General features: G+C 54.5%; 2 protein-coding genes across 4 annotated transcripts; both read left to right on the plus strand.

Annotated features, from left to right (window-relative positions):
* Positions 1-1,432: 1,432 nt before the first annotated feature.
* On the plus strand, positions 1,433-15,286 carry DPF2 (double PHD fingers 2). 3 transcript variants are annotated; one of them, XM_006937501.3, is made up of 12 exons: positions 1,433-1,590; positions 6,003-6,163; positions 6,593-6,700; positions 7,023-7,186; positions 8,241-8,333; positions 8,498-8,576; positions 9,066-9,107; positions 10,138-10,275; positions 10,392-10,520; positions 10,637-10,749; positions 11,869-11,950; positions 13,956-15,286. In XM_006937501.3, exons 1-12 carry the CDS (start codon positions 1,559-1,561, stop codon positions 14,030-14,032), a joined length of 1,218 nt encoding a protein of 405 aa, XP_006937563.1. In that variant the 5' UTR covers positions 1,433-1,558; the 3' UTR covers positions 14,033-15,286. The 3 variants fall into 3 exon arrangements, with proteins under 3 accessions (XP_006937563.1, XP_003993641.1, XP_006937565.2); XM_006937503.4 differs by lacking the exon at positions 1,433-1,590 and adding an exon at positions 3,452-3,539; XM_003993592.3 differs by lacking the exon at positions 9,066-9,107 and having other exon boundaries at positions 1,434-1,590.
* Positions 15,287-18,509: 3,223 nt separating this feature from the next.
* TIGD3 (tigger transposable element derived 3) lies at positions 18,510-20,286 on the plus strand. The gene has a single exon (XM_023240051.2). The coding sequence runs from the start codon at positions 18,510-18,512 to the stop codon at positions 19,923-19,925; it is 1,416 nt and encodes a 471-aa protein (XP_023095819.1). The 3' UTR covers positions 19,926-20,286.
* Positions 20,287-20,795: the final 509 nt, after the last annotated feature.

The raw sequence follows: 20,795 nt of genomic DNA on the forward strand, positions 1-20,795 counted from the left end.
AAAATGGTCTTAAGGCACAGTGATGGTAAGATGTCTTCTGATTCTAAAATCCTGAGATGGAAGAGAGGCCTGGGAATACGCACATCCTGGGATTAATGGGATAAGGTATGTGTCAAAGACCAAAGACCATGCCCCGAGGACTGTGACAGTTAAAAGTGGAACAGAGGACAGACAGTCAGCAAAAGAGCCTGAAGGACCAGTGCGATCAAAGCACAGCCGGAGGGTGTGCATCTCAGAGACCCTGAGAAGAGCTTGGAAAAGGAGGCAAAGGTGAGTAGTGTCATGAGGTTGACAGGCCAATGAGGATGGAGACGAGATCTCTAAATGTGTTGAAATGAAGGTCCTGGTGTCTTTGTTAGGACCTGTTTCAATGAACTAGGGGGAACAGAATCACCATTAAACTGGGCAGAAAGGGACTTGGAAGTAAGTCAACAGAGATAGGGTGTATAAACAGAAACTTAGCTTTGAAAGGGTAGAAAGAAATGGAGTGATAATCCAAGGCAGACATGGGCTGAAGGAAGGGCTCTGCTTTTTTTTTTTTAATGTTCATTTATTTATTTTGAGAGAGAGAGAGGGAGAGAGCATGAGCAGGGAAGGGGAAGAGAGAGGGAGAGAGAATCCCAAGCAGGTTCAACACTGTCAATGCAGAGCCTGACGCAGGGCTCGAACTCACCAACCATGAGATCATGACCTGAGCGGAAATCAAGAGTAGGACACTTAACTCACTCTGCCACCCAGGCGCCAGAAGAGCTCTGATTTTTTAAGAGGATATTAAGCCATGTTTGTACATGAATTTGCATGAGTCAACAGTGAAGGAGAAATGAATGGTACAAAAGATTCACAGACAGCTGCAGGAAAGAAGTTCTTCAGAGCCTGGGTGGAGGGACAGAAGTAGGAAGGATGGGAGAAGTGGCTATCACTTCAGTCGGTGGCTGGGTTTGGTGACAGGAAAGGGAGGTAACTTTTGCCAAGAGTCCAATATTCAGGACAAAGAACTGCCCAGTTCTGGACGTTAATTTTCCTCTCCCTAAATGGGCACTTGATTGGGGGGGGGGGGGAGGGGAAGACAAGTGACCGTGCACCACTCTTGCCTTTGGCTAGCCACCAACATCCCCCTCCCCGAGCCCGTGAGTGAGGGCAAAGGGTTAACCACAAGGTTAAAGGTCGGCGAGGTAGCAGAACGTAGATGCTCCATCTAGCCCACCTCTGGGCCTGCCAGTTTTCACCAACCTGCATTTCATCATTTCATCCATCCTCTCCTTTCTGCACCAGGCCAGATCCTCTCTCGCTGGTCCCGCCCTCCCAGGGGAAGACACCGGGCTCGAGCTGGAGCCCCTGGAGCGCGCGCCCGCCTCCATCGCGCCTGCGCACAGGGCTCCCTCGGCTCCCTGGGCCGGGTGGACCGTCGCCCAGCGTGTTCCCCGCGCCTCGCTCTCGGGCGCGCGCGCCTGCACGGCGCCTGCGCAGAGGAACGAGGAAACCGGTTCCCTGGTGCGGTCCCGGCGCCTGCGCACTGAGGGCTCCGGGCCTCCCGGCCTGAGGGAGAGGAGCAGGGAAGATGGCGGCTGTGGTGGAAAATGTAGTGAAGCTGTGAGTTGTCGTTTCTTTCTCTCCTAGGCCGGGGGGCGGGGGGGGGGGTCTTGTAAGGGACCTGGGAGTAGGGGGCGGTGCGGGAGGGGACGAGGCGGAGGGAAGGACGTGCCCGAGAAGGCGTCGTTGCGACTCCCGGTAGGGAGGGCAACAGGAGACTCCCGAGAAGACGTTGCGCTTCTTTGGAAACTTGTGGAGGCCCCGAGGGGGGCCCACGGGAGCCCCTTACAGGCAGCCTCCCTGCGGGGCTGTGCGGTCTGAGCTTTCCTTAAGGCTCACGGTGTCCTGAGCATGGCGCCCTTGTGGCGTATGAGAGACCAGTCTGGGTGCGCTCTAGAGACCAGACGCCTCGGTCCGGAGGGGCCGGGTCGAGGGTGGACCCCGGACCGACCCGTGTCCCCGCGAAGCCCGGCCGCCGACCCCTCCCCATCGGCTGCCCGCAGCCGGTCCTGGAGCAACAGGCTCAGCAGTCTTGGCGCAGTTAAGCCCCGTGGAGCTGTTTTAACAGCCCCGTGACGTTCGGGGGGGGGGGGGTGGTCTTGAGGATGTGCTACCCCAGACCAAAAACATTCTTGGGAAGAATTTGTGGAGGAGCCGATGCAGAAGAGCGAGAACTTCAGGGGAGAGGGCCTTTGCGCCGGCCAGTCCAGCCACCAAAAAACGGGAACTGGACGGAAGCAGTCCAGGACGCCTCTGCAGCCCAGAGGGGCACCTAGGTGGGCAGGCTGCGCGCTGTGCAGTCCCCTTGTGCCAGGCAGGTGTCGAGCAAAGTTAGTTAATGGTTGTTGGGCGATGGAGAGGGGTCTGTTGGCTGTGAGTTCAAGATGCTTTGGGACTTGATTTCACCCAGCCTCCTCCCTGAAGATGGAAATGGGTTCAGGCCGGGTGGGCAAATAGAGCAAGCTCTTTTTAATGGGTAAATTGGGCTTGGTGCAGCAGTAGGAAAATTGGAAGGTGTCTAGTTGTCTGGATGCCCAGGCAGGGCTTTTGGATTTTGCCTGGATGACAAGGTAAAGGTTTGGCAACTATTCTGAGGGACTCGCAGCTTCTCATCTGCCTTTGTGGTGGGCTGAGCCCCCACTCTTCCCAAGAGCCTTTTTAAAGAGTATGTTGCTTCCCCCTTTTCTGCCTGTAGCCTTTTTCTTTGAGAATGCATTCCCACTTCCATTAAGCTAAGTGCCTTCTCTTGTGGGTTGTTTTTTTTTTTTTTTTTTTTTTTTTTTTTACTTGCTTTCAGCTCCATCCTGCCTCCTCTTTCAGCTACCCCTCCTCCTAACACTATTATCTTTCTCTCTGATCTGCCCACTCCAGTTTCCCCCAGCTCTTTCTTCAGGCTGACATTTCCCTCAATTTAGAAATGTCGCTGTTGATCTACCATTTGTATAGTTATCCTTCCTGACTCAGATGTTCTTTCTTTGTTTCCCTGCCTTTCTCTTTGTTGATTCCCACCCCCCCCCCCCCCACCAATCCCATTGTAAGGGGAGGTTTTACAAAGGTTTCATACTTCCCAGAAAAGAATCAGAGCCCCTACCTTAGAAATCTTAATGTACTGGGGGAATGTCAGACTTCCCTAGGTTTGGAGAGTTAATCGGTAATGAGACTTTGTGTTGGGAGACTTTCTTCAGGGAAATAGAGTTGCCAACCCTTTCATGTGGTGCTAAAAGGGAGGACTTGCCTGTTGACACAGAGCATGACTTATTCGTCTTCAAGGAACTACAGAGATCGTGAGGGTCACCAGCCACTGGTTCCTGAGTACTAGTAACTTTCTCCTCTGTTGTAGCTGCAGAGGGCTGTGAGCCACAATTAATACATTTTCCTACAGAACTTGCCCTTTAAGAGGGGGCTTGTATTCTTCCTATAGCATCGTCACCGTGGAGAGAGAGATCTTTCCGGAGCTTCTCTTGATCGTGGTCTGCCTGCTCTTTGAACAGCTGAGATGATACATCCAGGTCAGGACTACTAGCTCATCTTTTCTGACTTGCATCTTGTTCTGGAAGAAGAATCTTCCTATTTATAAATTCTCTCTTATTCTCTCTTAATCTCTCCTCATCACATCCTCTCTTCTCCCAGCTTAGGTGTTTCATGGCCAGTTCTCTACTCGGGGGACCGTTTGCACCGCCTTCTGAAATCCCACTTAAGTCACAAGGGCTTTGACAGAACATCTCTCACTCTTTCACCCCAAACCAATTCTAGCCTCCTTGCTCTGACTTTGCAGCCCAAAGTCCATCTCATCCTTCCTTCCATTTGACTTCCAGTGTCAGTATCAATTCCCATCAGCAGAAACAAAGGAGCTGCAGCATTCAGCCGTGTTTACCAATTTTCCTCTGTGTGGTAAGGACATGGCTGCCTCCTAAAGGCCAGCTACTGTGAGCCTGTTCCTTTCTCTTTACTCTCCAACACAAGATTCATGCTTCCCTCAAATTACAGTCATTACAGCTCATTGAAATAAGCCAGGCTGTCTTGTGTTGTCACCGTCTTGTGTATGGTGTGTGTCTTTTTCAGTTGCTTGGGAACATGCTAAGTAGGCTGTGCCTAAGTAGTCTCTTACGGCTGCTGTGAGAGCCCCCCCTCTGATTCCAGAGCATGGTTTGTTGGTGTAGCTTGAGTTGTGCACATGAGCAACCAAGACATACTCTGTCCAGCTTCTCATGCTAGGGGTCTCCTTCACAGACTATGTTTGAGCTTATCTAGTCCGACCTCCCCAGTCTGTAGCAGAGGGACTGGAGCTCCACGTGGGTTGATTAAATGTCGACATTTGTCTGGTGACTTGTAGCCATGCAAGGTCTTACTCCCAGGTCAAGTCAGGATGTCCCAGACGCCTTTGAGGGTATTGGGGATACTATGGCAAAGAAACCACCCCTGCCTTCAGTTTATTTTTAAGATTGCTTGAATATGTAGATACGAATCATTATAGTTAGTTTAAGTTCCGTTCATAAAGTGCTTGTTAAACTGTGAAGGGTGAGAACAAGATTGTTTCTCTATACCTGCGTCTTAGAACCAAGTAGCTCCTGGCACTGTGTAATTTTCCTGCTTTTTAAAGCACTTAAAGGTTTACCTCTTTTTTTTTTTTTTTTAACATTTATTTTGAGAGAGAGAGAGAGTGCACACGTGCACACACGAGCAGGGGAGGAGCAGAGAGGGAGAAAATCCCAAGCAGGGTCCACACTGTCAGCGCAGAGCCCAGTGTGGTGCTCAAACCCACGAACCTCAAGATCATGATCTGAGGTGAAACCAGTAGTCCAAGGCTTAACCGACTGAGCCACCCAGGCACCCCAAGGTTTACCTTTGATTTTGATTTCAAACTGCGTCTTTGGAGTGAAAGAAGATACAGATTTCAAGCTGAGTCTTTGAGTAAATGATTTGATGGTGGGAATGGGAAAGGACCTAGGATGGGCCTCCGAGCAAACAGGTTTTATATCACTCTAATAGTACACTAAAAAAGTAGGCTTCAGGGTGGTTCAGGTATTTTCAGATGTTTTCCACTGACTATAAAATTAGTATATAGAATTAATTAGTTGTCTAAACACAGGTCCCCCGCCTCACCCCGGCTATCCAAAAGTAGAGTGTTCCTATGAAACTGTTCATAAGCTGAAATGGCATAAAGCCACGAAGCAGTTACCACTTCTTGAAAGCGAAAATCCTCTCTGAATCTCTTTGGGTTAGTGAAAACAGGTACTAATGTGGGTCTTTGGTAAAAGCGAAGTGCCATAAAGGAAACTGTCAGTGGGAGAAACCTGTGCGTGGTTCACAATTCAAAAGGTATAAAATGGCACAGAAGAGAAATTGCCCCCAGTCTTTCTCTCTGGAGGCCTACGGTTTCTTTTCCACCTCTTGTTACGTAAATGGTAGCATCTCCTAACACTTCTCACCACTGTACCTCGCTTATTTTTTTCTACTCATCTTGGAGATTGTTTGATATCAGCACATGAAGAGTTTCCTTCTTTTTTTCAAATGGCTAAATACAATTTCATTGTATAGATATGCCGTAGTTTGTTAAATATATTTTAGTAAGTCCCCCAGACCTTGTTGAACTCCTTTGCTCATTCATAAAAAGAAGCTAACCTCTGCTTCTCAGTCATGAGGGTTAAGAGAAGCAGCATCTTGGCTAGCACAAGGCTGGACTCAAGAGAGGCACAGAATGAACATTCGTTTCTTTCTCTCTTTGTGGGTTAGACTCAGGTCTGATTAGACACATGAGGGATCATGTGTTCCTGATGGTAATTTATTTATAAAGTGCCTTTCCTCATAATGGCTTCGTGAAGGGACTTGGTGTCCCGTGAGGCAGAAATGGAGGCAGATAGGACCCAGCCACGATCTCCCAGTCCCTGGAACCTTCTAAAGAAGCAGATGGCAAGGGAGGGATAGCCCAGCACCCCGTGCTCCACTCTACCCTGATCTTGGTCTTTCCGCAGCCTCGGGGAGCAGTACTACAAAGATGCCATGGAGCAGTGCCACAATTACAATGCCCGCCTCTGTGCTGAGCGCAGTGTACGCCTTCCTTTCCTGGACTCACAGACCGGAGTAGCCCAGAGCAACTGTTATATCTGGATGGAAAAGCGCCACCGGGGTCCAGGTGAGGGTTCACGCTCAGAAGCACAGGAAGGAAGGAGCTTCCTCAGCTTCAGTGATGAGCCAGATGAAAGGGTTTTCCTTCCTGCTTTCCGCCCAAGGATGAATATGGTCTTGTCTTGATTAGAAGCCCAGGGGGGAATGAAGCAGACAGGTTCATACCCGCATCTTTGTTTTCTGCAGGGCTGCCCTGCTGAGGCCATCTTTGGGCTCTTGGAAGCCATGTGTTAGCCAATGCCCCTGTGCCTACACCCATTTGTCTTTTGCACAAACTGTCCCTCCTCCCGCCCCTGGACCCTCACTGTCCATATTCCTCCCTTGCTCTAGAACTCAAGGCTGGGATGGGGTGGGGAGGGCTACTCATCTAGAAAGTGTTTGATATTATTGCCTACGACTGGGTTAGAGCTTGACTTTTCTCTCTTTGTTTCCACAGGATTGGCCTCTGGGCAGCTGTACTCCTACCCTGCCCGGCGCTGGAGGAAAAAGCGGCGAGCCCATCCTCCTGAGGATCCAAGACTTTCTTTCCCATCTATTAAACCAGGTAAAGCACACTCCCTCCCTGAGTAGGGGTGTGGCCTGCTGCATGGTTAAGAGGCCTGTTAATTACCTATTATATACCAGGGCCAATGCTAGATCCTGAAGATACTAAAATGAATGAGAAGCCATTCTTTCCTTTAAAGAATTCAGTCTAATAGAAGCGACAGGTAAACAGATAAGTTATGGTGCCATGTAAACTGGAGTGTCTTGGGCAACCAGAGACCAAATGACAGTGACTGGTCTATGGCTGGCCTCGCACTCTGTAGACCCAGAGCGGTCTGCTTTCAGCCCTTGTGAGCCTCGCCTCATCCTGACCTTGCCTGCAGACACAGACCAAACCCTGAAGAAAGAGGGGCTGATCTCTCAAGACGGCAGTAGTTTAGAGGCGCTGTTGCGCACCGACCCCCTGGAGAAGCGAGGCGCCCCAGATCCCCGAGTGGATGATGACAGCCTGGGCGAGTTTCCTGTAACCAACAGTCGAGCACGGAAGGTACAAGATTAACACTGTGGCTAAGGGAGCTTTGATGGAAACCGGCCTCCTCTTCATCAGAGGCCAGCCAGTAAGCAGAACGGAAGCAGAGGCTGTGGGCCAGGAGGCAGGCCCGTGGGTTCTCCTGCTTCGTTCCCTAATTAGCACTGGGTACTGACTGGCTTTGCTTTTAGCATCCAGTTTTTCCTGTTTCTTTCCTTCAAAGGACAGACTCTCCTTCGTTCATCTTTTGTCACAGATGTTTTTTGGTGCCCGGGGTTACATGGGTGAAGCAGACCTGGTCCCTGCCAACAGGGAAGATAAAACTATACATAGAAATAATAAGAGCTAAAAATATGGCAGGTACTGTGCTAAGTGCTTTCCCATTACTTTCTCTAGTCTTTACAACTTTATGAAGTAGGTACTGTGGCCTCCATTTCACATGCAGGGAAGTTGAAACAGAGTAGTTGAAAAGGAAACTTCCTATAAGGCCACACAAGTAAGCAACAAAGTTCTAACTTACATCTAAAAATTGGGGGCACCTAGCTAGCCCGGTCCGAACAGTGTGCAACTCTTGATCTCGGGTTGTGAATTTGAGCCCCACATTGAGTATAGGGATTACTAAAAACAAATAATACAATACAATACAATACAATACAATACAATACAATACAATACAATAACTAATTAAACTAAAAAAAAAATCTAGCAAGCGGGATGTCAGAGGGAAGGGAACCGTTGTTGGTGTGCCCCTAGGGCAGCAGATCAGAGGCAGGAGAGGACATGGCTACTTGGGGTACCAGGGAAGACTTTCTGAAAACATGGCATTTGTTCAGTCCCTTGTTGATGGTGGGGAAGGCACTCCAGGAGAACAACACGAAAGGGAAGGAAAGCCCACAGCATCGAACAGAGAAGGACTGGGGCGGTAGGGCGTTGAAGGGCCGCAGTAAGGAACGAGGCCGGAGCAGAGGGGCCAGCTGACCGAGGAGGTTGTGGGTGGCCTGGCCAGTCCTGTCGTGGGGGAGCTTTTGAGTGTACTTTGTATCTGCCCATCCTAATTCTCCTGTCCACTCAGCGGATCCTAGAACCAGATGACTTCCTGGATGACCTTGATGACGAGGACTATGAAGAAGACACTCCCAAGCGTCGGGGCAAGGGGAAGTCCAAGGTGAGGAGCCAAGGTGCTGCCTGCAGGGGAGCCCGCGGAGTCCCTCTGCGTTATTGTTTGTCATTGCCATTTCTCCTCTCGTGAAGTCAGCAGCCACTTCCTGGAGAGCTTAACTCCTCAGGCCTAGACAGCTTGGTAAGACATCTTTTTGTTCTTTTTGGCAGGGTAAAGGTGTGGGCAGTGCCCGGAAGAAGCTGGACGCTTCCATCCTGGAGGATCGGGACAAGCCCTATGCCTGTGACAGTGAGTGCCTCATGAGTGGGTGGGTAGTCCCTGCCTTGGACCCAGCCCCTGCTCAGGATGCGAGAGAAGGGAGGGTATTGTTCTTGGTCAGAGTGGTAAAACAAGCCTCGACACTGTCCTGCCTGCCGACTGGAGGCCCCGGTCTGTGCTCCACAATGGGTGGGGCCTGCATGCTCTGGGAGAGATCTCTGCTGTCCCTGGGGGTGGGGGACTGGGGGTGGGGGCCCACTCAGCAGACAGAATTGGCCTCTCAATAGACCGTGTCCAGGTCTGCTGGCCCTAGTCAAGCCAGGGCCCCCAGAGTCCAGCACTGAGTTTTTCAATGTCTGCTCTCCCCCTTTTCTCTGACTCGCCCCACTTCTGTTCCTCCACCCTGGGAGCGCCATCGTCGCTGGTCTCTCTCTCGTTCGCTCCGCTCTCCTGCTGCTGCCGCTCCTGTCTCAAGTGTATCAAGGCCTTCTTCTCATGACTTTTCTTTCTGTCTTTCAGATAGTTTCAAACAAAAGCATACCTCGAAAGCGCCCCAGAGAGGTAGCTCTCTCAACTTTTCAGACTTTTGGTTTTCCTATCCCTTTTCCCTCCTCCCTTGTTTCTCCCACCTTTCTCATCTCCTGTGATGCTAGTGTAAAAATTTCTGGAATGGCATGGGGTAGGAGCAGGGGGCTTTCTGTTGTGCTCCGCTCCTCACAGTCCTGGAAGCTGCCTCTACCGCTGCTTGTCTCCCACAGACTGGCTCCAGGGCTGCTCGGCCCCGCTGCATGGGGTGGCTTCAAAGCATACTAAGGAACCCGCTACGAACAGATCCCTCTGCTTCCCCTTCCCCAGAACAGACACTCGGTGGTCAGCTAACGTTTCTCACCGTCTCACCACCTCCTCCCGTCCTCTCCCCATTCCTTCCTGCCGGCCCCCTTGCTCTTTTTGGTGTCACTGCTTAAGAGTACAAGATGCCTGGTGGGGATCTGCTTTCTTTGCTGGTTGGCAGGGGGTGGGCAGGGCACTGATGTGAGAGTGTCTTTGAATTGCCTTGGGGGCCAGATACCCCAGTGGACTCAGTTGGTAGGCGATCCCCAAGTGATCCACTCCCCACTCCTTTATCCTCATTGGGCAGAGACGAGCTCTGTGGGATTCACGGGTAGCTTGAGCTTCCCACGTGGACTGAGAGGTAAAAAAAAAGTTTGGCGTCTCTTCCTTACCTTTATTCCTTCTTGCCATATTGCAAGAGTCTAGAAATTCCCTTCCCTTCCTGACCCGGAGCTCCCCAGACTGTTGCCGGGGCAAGTGGTAATGGGGCCAGGGTTCAGCCTCCCAGACAGCCAGTGTGGAAGAGCAGAGGTGGCCACGGGCTGGGGGTTCACGGGGAAGGGCTACGGAAGCTGGAGAGCCCCGGGGCCTGACGCTCCTAGCCGAGGGGAGGCGGCCATCACTGAAGGCCTGTCTCAGACGGAGCCGACGGGGGCAGGGTGGTTGCCTCTGCCTCAGGTGGAGCCCCACGACTTGGAGGGGCGGGGATGTGGCACTCGCAGATCCTAACACCTTTCTCTGGAATCTTCTCCCCACTCAGTCTGTGGAAAACGTTACAAGAACCGACCAGGCCTCAGTTACCACTACGCCCACTCCCACTTGGCTGAGGAGGAGGGTGAGGACAAGGAAGACTCACAGCCACCCACCCCGGTTTCCCAGAGGTCGGAGGAGCAGAAATGTAAGCTGAGCGTCGGAGGTGGGGCGAGCGGGAGTCGGCCTGTGAAGAGCCCTCCTTGCAGGGATACGGGGTGCTCAGAGGCCCTGGTGGGTGTCGTCAGAGTTCTTTCTCTGTAGCCAAGAAGGGTCCCGACGGGTTGGCCCTGCCCAACAACTACTGCGACTTCTGCCTGGGGGATTCCAAGATCAACAAGAAGACAGGGCAGCCCGAGGAGCTGGTGTCCTGCTCCGACTGTGGCCGCTCAGGTACCTCCAGCCCAGGGCCGTGGGCAGCCCCCCCGGGGAGCCCCGGGCAACCCGCCCACTGCGCCGCCGCACCCCCCCACAGCTGCCTGTGTCACCTGCTCCCCCACCCTCCACAGGGCACCCGTCTTGCCTGCAGTTCACCCCGGTGATGATGGCGGCCGTGAAGACCTACCGCTGGCAGTGCATCGAGTGCAAGTGCTGCAACATCTGCGGCACCTCCGAGAACGATGTGCGTGTCCCCACCCCACACGCCTGGCTCCGGCCGCCCGCGGCCCTTGTGCGGGAGCTCCCTGTGAGAGGGAAGCAAGACCCTCCCCAGCACCCCAGTGAGAACTTCGGGTCCCTTGCTCGGGAGGTGCTCCTTGAGCGCCAGCTTTGTGTCAGCTGCCGTTCTAGGCACTGAGGACACAAGACCCACGAGGCCACTCCCTTCATGGGATCTGTCCCCTCCCGGGAACAAGCGGTGCTCAAGGAGATGAGTGACACTTCGGCGACAGGCCGTGAAGAGAGTGGAAGCGGTGGTGTGGCAGAGTCCCTGGGTAATGCGTGTAGGTGGTCAGAGCCGGCCTTGCCGAGGAGGTGACGTTGGTGTTGAGATTTGGCTGATGCAGAGGAGCCGGTCCAAGAAGGTTTGCGGGTACAGCGTGGCCAGGGGAGGGGCACCACGTGCAGAGGACTTAAAGCAGACGAGCCAAGTGTACTGAGGCAGCGTGGCCAGCTGGGGCCTTCCTGCAGTGGGAGCACAGTGGGTGGGGAGCGCGGAAGGCGCTCCACCAGGTCTGAGGGTTTACTCGGAGTGATGTGCCCTGTCTTTAACATTTTTAGAAGATAACTTTAGTCTGTGAAGAATAGAACATAGGGGACGAGAGTGGAGGCCAGGAGCTGAGTTAGGAAGCTGGGAGGATTCAGGTGGAATGACGGTGACTCACTCAGTCTGAGTGGAGGATAGCCATTTTCTTTCCTTTCCTTCCCTTTCCTCCTCCTTGTTTGTTTATTTTGAGAGAGACTGAGACAGCGCGAGTGTGGGAGGGACAGAAAGAGAAAATCCCAAGCAGGCTCCGCACTGTCAGCACGGAGCCTGACTCGGGGCTCAAACTCACGAAACCGTGAGGCCATGACCTGAGCCCAAACCGAGTCTGATGCCTAATTGACTGAGCCATGCAGGTGCCCCAGGACAGCCATTTTCTATCCAGAAATTCCCGAGTCTGTTCTTACCTGCCACCTCCCCCACCCCTCTTGGAAGTAGCAGCGGTGTCTACAGAAGCTGCCGTCCCTACCCGCCCCCAGTGGCCTGACAGGCCCCCTAGTCACTCACCTGCCCCTTCCTCTTCCATCTTGCCTTCTCTAGGACCAGCTGCTCTTCTGCGACGACTGTGATCGTGGCTACCATATGTACTGTCTCACCCCGTCCATGTCTGAGCCTCCTGAAGGTAGGTTGCTTGGAACAGTTCTCGTTAGTAACTTGGAAGACCACTCGTGCAATAAGTGAGTTCTCTTCTCGGGTGATCTGTTCTTCTCAGTCAGGGAATAGATACTTTGCCTTCACTCAGAATGCTTTCCTAGCATTTCAACTTCAAGGGTTTAATGTGTGCACATTGTCACATTTAGACACATTGGATACATTTAGAAACGCAGAAAAACCCCAGCCCAAGAGAAAATAAATGCTGAGCAGAAAACAGTTACCAGAAGGAGTGGTTTGTTTTCCTCCAGCTGGTCCAGGAAACTCCCGTTTGTAGTTTGTCTGATGTGAGGCTTTGGTGTCAGCTCTTTGAACTTGACAGGTTTGAGTGTCCACGGCATCTCTCTTCCCTTGCCCAGTCTAGAAAACTGTTAAACCTGGAGCCTGAATGGGTCACTCTGCCCCTCCAGTAGTTTGCTTAATGATGTTCTGAGTCTGTGGAAGCTCTTCAGCCGAACCCGTGGTGGCACCAAAAAGTGGCAGCGTCTCTGAAGGCCCCCTCCCGCCAGATCTGTGTGCCCAGACTCCTCCTTTATAGAAATTCGGGAGCTGGCTCGGGAGGATGTGAGTGTCTGGTTTTCACTGTGCACAGAGGATGTGGGCCAGCATTACAGACAAGAGCGAGTGACCCACTGTGTGGTTAAGCTGACTTGTAACAGAGGTCAGACTGCTGTCACCCCCCTAGGGAAGGAGACACTAGCGAAGTGTGAGAGTCTTTTGGCAGCTGCAGGGGAGCACACAGCTGGTGTCCTCGGTCATGCCCACTTTATGTATCTACTTTGGGGAAAAGTCATGTGTTTTGTGGTTTATTTTTTTTAACCGTAAAATATTAATTTACGGACGAAATTCGACGTGAACTGCACAAGGGCCTTCCTAGTGAAGTACTTTCAGATGCTGAGGTAGTGAAGAGCTGCAGGCAGCTGAGGGAGAACTCTCTAGAAGCCGTGAGGTGGTCTAGGCTCTAAGTCGGGTGTCAGCAAACTGCAGCCCGTAAGCCAGATCCAGCCGCAGCTAGCGTATACAGCTCACAAGCTAAGAATGGTTTTTACATTTTTAAAGGAGATTTTAAAAAAAAGAAGAACATGGGACCGAGACTATATGTGGCTCACAAAGCCTAAAATATTTAACGCTCCGGCTGGCTGTTGACAGAGAAGCCTGCCGGCCCCTGTGGTATTGACCTTTCAGTTAGAAAGGACCTTCTTCCATTTTGAGAGTCCTAGATTGCGAAGAGTTTATAAAAGGTGTGGATTCTCTCCCGTGTACACATCCACGTATGTACAATTACGTTTATGATTTTGAGGCATTAAAGGCTCATTTTCTTTCTAAAAACCAAAACAAGAATGCAGCCATAATAAATATTAATAAGCAAAGTATGAAGCAGTTATTTTTCTGACCAGGGACATTTCTTCCAGTTTTTCGGTGAAATAGATAATAGCAAGTTGGGTCATCACAGTTTGCCCCTTTTCCTCTCTTCGGTCCTCAGACTCTCCTCAAACGCCAGTGACGGTGGCAAGCCCGTCTCCTCTTTCTGTGGATTTCACAGAAAGCTGGCTTACTGTGGAATCAAACTTGGTTTCTCTAGAGCCTCTGTTCGTGATCTCCGCTCTGACCTTTGGGGCCATGAGAACCAAGTCTGGTTCTTCTGTAATCACAAGTCTAAAGCTGAGATGCTTCAAAAAATTCTGTCCTCCCAGGCCCTCCTAGAGATTCTGATTTAATAGGGCCAAGAGGGCCTAGGAGTCTACATTTGGAAATAGTCCTCCAGGTGATTCTTTCTTTCAGCCCCGAGAATTATTTCTCATGATACTTGAAGCCCTAGAGGTTTCTTTTAGCTCAGGGTAACTGAGTTCGCTGCGGCAGAACATCTCTCATCCTACCTGTAGCTGGTCCTGCTGCTGGAAGGAGAGGTGGGGAGTGGAGGGGCAACACGCCAGGGCCGTGTGGGCCCCGTCCTGACCCTTTCTGTTTCTCTGCAGGAAGTTGGAGCTGCCACTTGTGTCTGGACCTGTTGAAGGAGAAAGCTTCCATCTACCAGAACCAGAACTCCTCTTGATGTGCCCCCATCCCCGCGCCCCTCCCCCACCCCCGTGCATCTAGGGCTGTTTCTCTCCTCCTCTCTTGTTTTTCATGCCCACCTCTCCCCTCCTCCTCTCTCACAAGTCCAGAGAACCTCGGGTGGTCGTGCCAATCTGCCTTTGGCAGCAGCAAGCTGGGGTGGCAGCTCTGGCCGCCCCTGGCCCTAGGCCCTCAGGGAGAACGGAGCAGCACACTGCCCCGAGGCATGCCTGCGGCCCGGCTTCTCACTGCTCTCCGTGACGTGCATTCACTCTGCCTGCCTTGGGCCCCGGCCCTGGTGATCACAGGGTTCAAACCGTGTCCTCTGAGAAAGAGTAGGAGAGCAGCTCGCTTTTCTCTCTGCTCTGCCTCCACTCTGGTCCCCAGGGTGTTCCCGTCCCCTGGAGGTGAGCAGACCAGGGTCTCTTTGCCAAGAGCGGCTGGGAGTGAGCAGCTGAGCGAGCTGGGGCAGCGCTTGCACGGAGCTTTCCGGGCCTGTTGTGCCGCTTAGCCTCGCTGCCTCCTTCCCCTAGAATGGCTCTCTGCAGCCCTCTCTTCCTGCGACCCAGGATCCTTTGCCTGAGCCAGGATGCTCTTGGTCACCCTCCTTGTTCTGTCCTGTCCCCCTCGCTCCACCCCACCCCAGGGGGAGTAGCAGCTTCACCTGATTCTTCCTTGTGCTCACCTGGCTCGCTCGCAGGCGGTCTCTAACGACCGAAGCATTCCCCGCCCTTGAATTTCCTGTCTTCTGCCTCCTCTCCTTATTCCCTTTGGTTTTGTGGGGAGAGGGGAAGAATCAGGGGGCCAGGCCAGCAGCTTGGGGGCCACAGGGAGACGTTGGATAATGTGCCTGTTTTTTAACTCGATGAAAAAGCCTACCTCCGAAATCCCCTTTTTGTTCTTCCTGGACCTGGACATTCAGCTCCTGCCCTTAACTGAATTGGGAGCCTCTGCCTCCTGCTCTGTGTATCCTGGCTCCTGGGTCACAGGGAAGCCACACAGACATCCCTTTCTTCCCTTGCACGCTCGCTAGCGGCTGGTAAGGTCTTCACACCCTGATTCCTCAGTTTTTTGCCTGGTGACACTGACATGAAGTAGTGGGGGGGACAGTCCATGCCAGGACACCCTGGAGTGGCCTTCCCCTTGGCTGTGGGCAGGCCCTAATTCACTGTCGCTTTGGAGTTGAGGTGTCTTTTCTTTCTTTAGTTCCTGTATTCTAAACATTAGTACAAATAAACGTTTTTACACAGAACTCCCTGCTGGATGGTTTATCTCCTGACTCCCTTTGCCGGTTAAGAAGGTCATTTCATCCTAAAACTTCTTCCCTAGGACAGTGGTTTTTATTTAATCTCAAATTAAAGTTTTTGCTGAACCCCTGTATGTGAAGCACGTATAAAAAATTGAGTACTCTGTTCTAACTCTTTAACGTATATTTGTGTTACAACTATTCCTTGTTGTAAAGGACAGAGTTGTTCCAGTTAATACAAAACTTGGGTTAGAGTCGGGTTCAGCATCCTGTTTCTGTATTTTGGTTGGTTTGAAGGAAATTCTGCGAGACTTGTATATGCACATGGTGACAGGTTTCTAAGAGTTGATCTTGGGATTTCAGATACTTTACACGGGTTCAGGAGCTTGAGTCTAAATATAAAAGAATCACAGAAGAAAATATTACGATGGGACGTGTGAAAGCTTTGTGCATGGATAATGCACATGAGCAGAGACCCCTCACTCAGCCTTGCCTGGCATTCGTTCCTGTAGGTACAGTGTGCACGAGCTCGGCCCCCACTGCCACCTTCCTCGGGACTTGTCTACATGCACAAAAATGAGTTTCCTTCTTTGCAGCCAGCTTTTTTTTTTTTTTTTTTTTTGATAGCTTCCATAACGGATCTTCTATATCACTTGAGCGTGTGTTTTGAAGTTAAGCTTTTTTTTTTTTTTTTTTTTTTTTTTTTTTTTTAGTTTGAGAGAGAAAGAGCGTGTGCAAGCGGGGGAAGGACAGAGAGAATCCAAAGCAGGCTCTGTACTGTCAGCATGGAGCCTGACGTGGGGCTTGAACTCATGAACTGTGACATGACCCGAGCAGAAGTCTGACACCTAACTGAGCCACCCAGGTGCCCTGAAGTTCTTAAACTTAAGATTTGAATCAATCAGTTATGAACCCACTGAGGTGTCCTTAGCATTTTTTGGAACAGTCTGAAAGCCACTGTTACCTACTAGAAGCCAGTGGCCTAGACCATTGCATTCAATAATAGGGTGCTCTAGGCTGGGAATTTTGGTAGCAACAAAGCACATCCCCTGTCCTCAGGCTTTTACACGGAAGTAGGCCAGAAGCAGAGGGAGTAAAGCAATGATCGTTGGTAGCTGAGTAGTCTCTAAGAGAAAAGGAAGTGAAAAGAAGAAGAAATGTAAAAAAAAAAAAAAAAATGCTGTAGCAGGCATAAGAAATTTGGGAAGGGTTTGCAAGGGATGAGATATAGGATGGGACATAGAGGGATGGAAGAAGAATCAGCCGGTAGAATTGGGCTGGGGAGGGAAGCCTGCGAGAAAGGCAGAGAGATGGGGACTCTCTGTGGCGTCCATCCCATCTGTGGCCGCAGGCTTCCCATCAGAGCTGGCAGTGGGGGAGGGAAACGAGGCTGGAAGGCCGGCTGAGGTTGAGGGTGGGAAGCACTCTACTGCAGGTCGAAGTGTCTATATCCAGTTGCTAACAATAGGCAGGACTGAAGGTTACCGAGGAAGGGACTGGTATTAGATCTTGAGTCAAGAAACTTGAATCTTGCCAACAGGTACCAAAAGCAAGAAAAATTAGTCCTTTTTCGCCCTAAATCAGAACTGGCCCCAGGCAAGTGGTTCCCGCTAGCTGGACAGATCGACGTGAGACCAGCGCTGTCCATGGTAACAGCTTTTGTGTGGCTTAAAGCTTTCATCCATTTTTCTCACAACCAATCCGTGAGGGGTGCCAGCCCTATTTGGTAGATGAGAAAAGCTGAGACTGCCTAGGTCAAGGTCAGGAGGGCCTTGAGACGCCAAGCCTTCTCTCCCGTGCCCACGCTGCCCAGAGGCTCGTCAGGCCCCAGAGGCTGGCGGCGCCTCCAGGACTCCCGCGGGGTCTTGGCTCCGCCTCATAGCCCCTCGCGCTGGAAGCCCCGCCCCCAGGAGGGCCCCGCCACTTCCCCGACGTCCAATGAGACTTAGCTGGGGGAGGGACTGAACGTCATTGAGGGCCAATCTGATTGGGCCTGGGCGGAGCTGCGGCGGGTGGGAGCTGAGCCGCTGCACCGCGGTCTTCCCAGCCGGGGGAGAGCCCGGCGCGGGCGGCGCGCACGGGGCCCTGCTGTGCGCGCGCCCGCCGCCCGCCACCCGCGCAGCCCCTCGGCCCACACCGCCCTTCGGGTCGTGGCGCCCGTCCCTCCCTCGCTCTCCCGTCGGCGCCCGGACAGGGGCTCGGGAGCCGAGCCTAGCCGGGGCAGGGGCGGGAGCCGCGGGACGAGCGCCTGAGGTGGGTGCGGAGCGGGAGACAGGGAGGCAGGGAGGCCGGGCGGGCGGGCGCCTGGGTACGCCCCGCCGAAGGACCCCGCGTCGAGGTGGAGAGAGGTCGGCCAGGTGGCGGAGCCCGGCTCCTGGCCTGCCTCGGTCCCAGGCGCTCGGGTCCGCGCCCTAGTCCCCCTCCCAGGCCACCACCCTCCCCTCTGGGGACACCTCGTCCCTCTGGCTGCCTGCGGCCTCCTCACCCCTCTTGCTGTTTGTCGCCTGTGCACCTGCCTTCTGGGCCTTGCGCTCGCACTGCCTCTCCAGGCCCGCCCCGCCCCCCGTCCCCCCACTCCCCCCCTCCCCGCAGTCTTACCTCCTCAGGACCCAGCGCCAAATTAGCCTGGTTCCTTCTGCTCCCATCCGTCCCTCTTTGTCGTCTGTACACTTGTCACCTCAACTCTGTTCATCCACTCTGCCCCCTCCTTCTCCCCGAACCCCCCCTTCCCAACATCCAGCCCAGGCCATCATCCCTCTCCCCCTCCCAGGGACTCCTCCCCCCAGCCCTGATTGTCCCCTACACCTGCCCCACTCAGCCGCAGCCCCATGTCCTCCCCCATCCATGCTCTTTTGTTGTCCCTGCAGCTGTCCCCTCGGCTCTATCCATCCTTCTCCCCGAAACTCTAGCCCAGACTCCTCCGTCTAACCAGTGAGCCACCCCCTCCCCGGTTCTGTCCTGCCATCCCTCCTGATCTGTGCCCAGCCCACGGTTCCCTCAGCCTCGCCACCCCCTTCCTTCCAGCCCAGCCCTCTGAACACCTACCCAGTGTACCCCCTCGCCCTCTCCCAGCCGGCCCAGTCTTCCCCGGGGTCTCCCCTACACCAGCCGATTTCCCTGTCCTCATCCACCCTCTTTTCCTGCCCGTGCCCCTCTCCCATCCTCCTGGCCTCAGCCGGCTCCACCCCCGCTCACTGTTTCCTCCCCCGACAGGTGCCGTGGAGAAGCCATGGAGCTGAGCAGCAAGAAGAAGCTCCACGCCCTGTCCCTGGCCGAGAAGATCCAGGTGCTGGAGCTGCTGGATGAGTCCAAGATGTCCCAGTCGGAGGTGGCCCGGCGCTTCCAGGTCTCCCAGCCCCAGATCTCACGCATCTGCAAGAATAAGGAGAAGCTGCTGGCGGACTGGTGCAGCGGCACGGCCAACCGGGAGCGCAAGCGCAAGCGGGAGTCCAAGTACAGCGGGATTGACGAGGCCCTGCTCTGCTGGTACCACATCGCCCGGGCCAAGGCCTGGGACGTGACGGGGCCCATGCTGCTCCACAAAGCCAAGGAGCTGGCCGACATCATGGGCCAGGATTTTGTCCCCAGCATTGGCTGGCTGGTCCGCTGGAAACGCCGGAACAATGTGGGCTTCGGGGCCCGGCACGTCCTGGCGCCTCCGTTCCCCCCCGAGCCACCTCCCCCGGGCCCCACGTCCCAGGCCCAGCCTCCTCTTTCTCTCAAAGACTTCTCCCCCGAGGACGTTTTCGGCTGCGCCGAAGTGCCTCTGCTGTACCGGGCAGTGCCCGGCAGAGGGGGCGCGCGCGACCGGGTGCAGGTGCTGCTGTGCGCCAACAGCAGAGGCACCGAGAAGCGGCGCGTGTGGGTCAGCGGGCTCCGGGCCGCGCCAACGTGCCTCTTCGGGGTCAGCGGCGCGGCTCTGCCGGCCTCCTACCACCCCGACCTGGGCGTCCCCTGGTCAGAGTGGCTGGCCCAGTTTGACAGGGACATGGCGCGGCAAGGCCGACAGGTGACCCTGCTGCTGGCCGCCCGGGTGGCGGAGGGGTTGGCCGGCCGGCCCGGGCTCCGCCACGTGCGGCTCCTGCCTCTGGCCGCCGACGGCAGCACGCCTGCGCTGCCCGGCTCCGTGGTCCGGGCCTTCAGGACCCACTACCGGCACCGCCTGCTGGGCAAGCTGGCTGCCGTCCGGAGCAAGAGGGCCGGCGCCTCGCTGGCCGAGGCCGCGGCGGGCATCACCGTGCTGGACGCGCTGCACATGGCGGCGGCCGCCTGGGCCAAGGTGCCCCCCCAGCTCATCGGGAGCAGCTTCGTCCAGGAAGGGCTGGCTCCCTGCAAGATGTCCCCGTCCCCAGACCAAGCCTCCGAGATGCCGCCGGTCCCCGGCGGGCTGAGCCTCGAGGAGTTTTCCCGCTTTGTGGACCTGGAGGGTGAGGAGCCCGCGTCTGGGGGGTGCAAGGAGGAGACGGGCACTGAGGACGAGGCGGGGGCCGGAGAGGACGGCCTCGGGCCCCTGCCCACCAAAGCCGACGCCCTCCGGGCACTGGGCACGCTGAGGAGGTGGCTGGAGTGCAACGGCACCTCCCCTGAGCTCTTTGAAAAATTCTACGCCTGCGAGGAGGAGGTGGAGCGTCTCTGCGGCTCGTGAGGGGCCCCCCTTGCTGCCGGCCGGGGCCCCCCTCTCCTGTTTCCCATGGAAACGCCCTCGCTAGGAAGGCGGGCTGGAGGCTGGGCTCTTTCCGCGGAAACGGAGCTTCGGGAGAGGTGTGGAAGGGAGACAAGCGGTGGAGACCGAGTCGAAGCCCCGAGAGAAGGTCGCCCCAGCCTCCAGAAGAGGGCTCTGAAGATGGGGCGCGCGGGGCGGGGTGTGAGGCTAGCGCGTCGTTTCTCAACCTCCAGGGAGGCCGCAACCTGGGAAGGAAGAATTGAGGCTCTACGGACAGGCCGATCCCTTGAACTCTGTGTCGGAAACAGTTCTGCTTCTGGAAATAAAGTTTTTTTAATCAGAAGAGAGGTCGGGGTGTTGTTTTCATGGAAAAGGGGCGAAAACTTTCAACTCAGATTTTTAAAATTGACTGCTGAGGCTGGCCGCGACGCCGCCGTCCGGGCTTGGCCGCTGTGGCTGCACGTGACCAGCAGCACCCCCGTCTTCCAGAACTCCAGCGGGAAGGACTCCCCGGGAACGGGGACCCCTTACCTGCCGACAGACAGATCCCGAGTATCGTCCCAGGACATTCTGCTGCTCTGATGACTTCGCTCTCAGATCGTGGCATTAGGAACGGGGGGAGGGGTGGCTAGGGACGGTCTAGGGAAACCACACGGAGCCAGAACTTGGCATCGCCATCCGTTCCTTTGATCATTTCGCAACATCTCTTCAGCAAGCCTCCTGTGTGGTGAGCTTGCAAAAATGGCCTCCCTGCCGGGCAGGGCCTCACAGACAGTGACAGTGCGGTGTGACTAAAGGCCGTCCCACGGGCTTGTGCAAAGTGCTGTGGCCCCCAGGAGCCTGGGGAGACTC

This window comes from Felis catus, chromosome D1, assembly GCF_018350175.1.
Source record: "Felis catus isolate Fca126 chromosome D1, F.catus_Fca126_mat1.0, whole genome shotgun sequence".
Lineage (NCBI taxonomy): Eukaryota > Metazoa > Chordata > Mammalia > Carnivora > Felidae > Felis > Felis catus.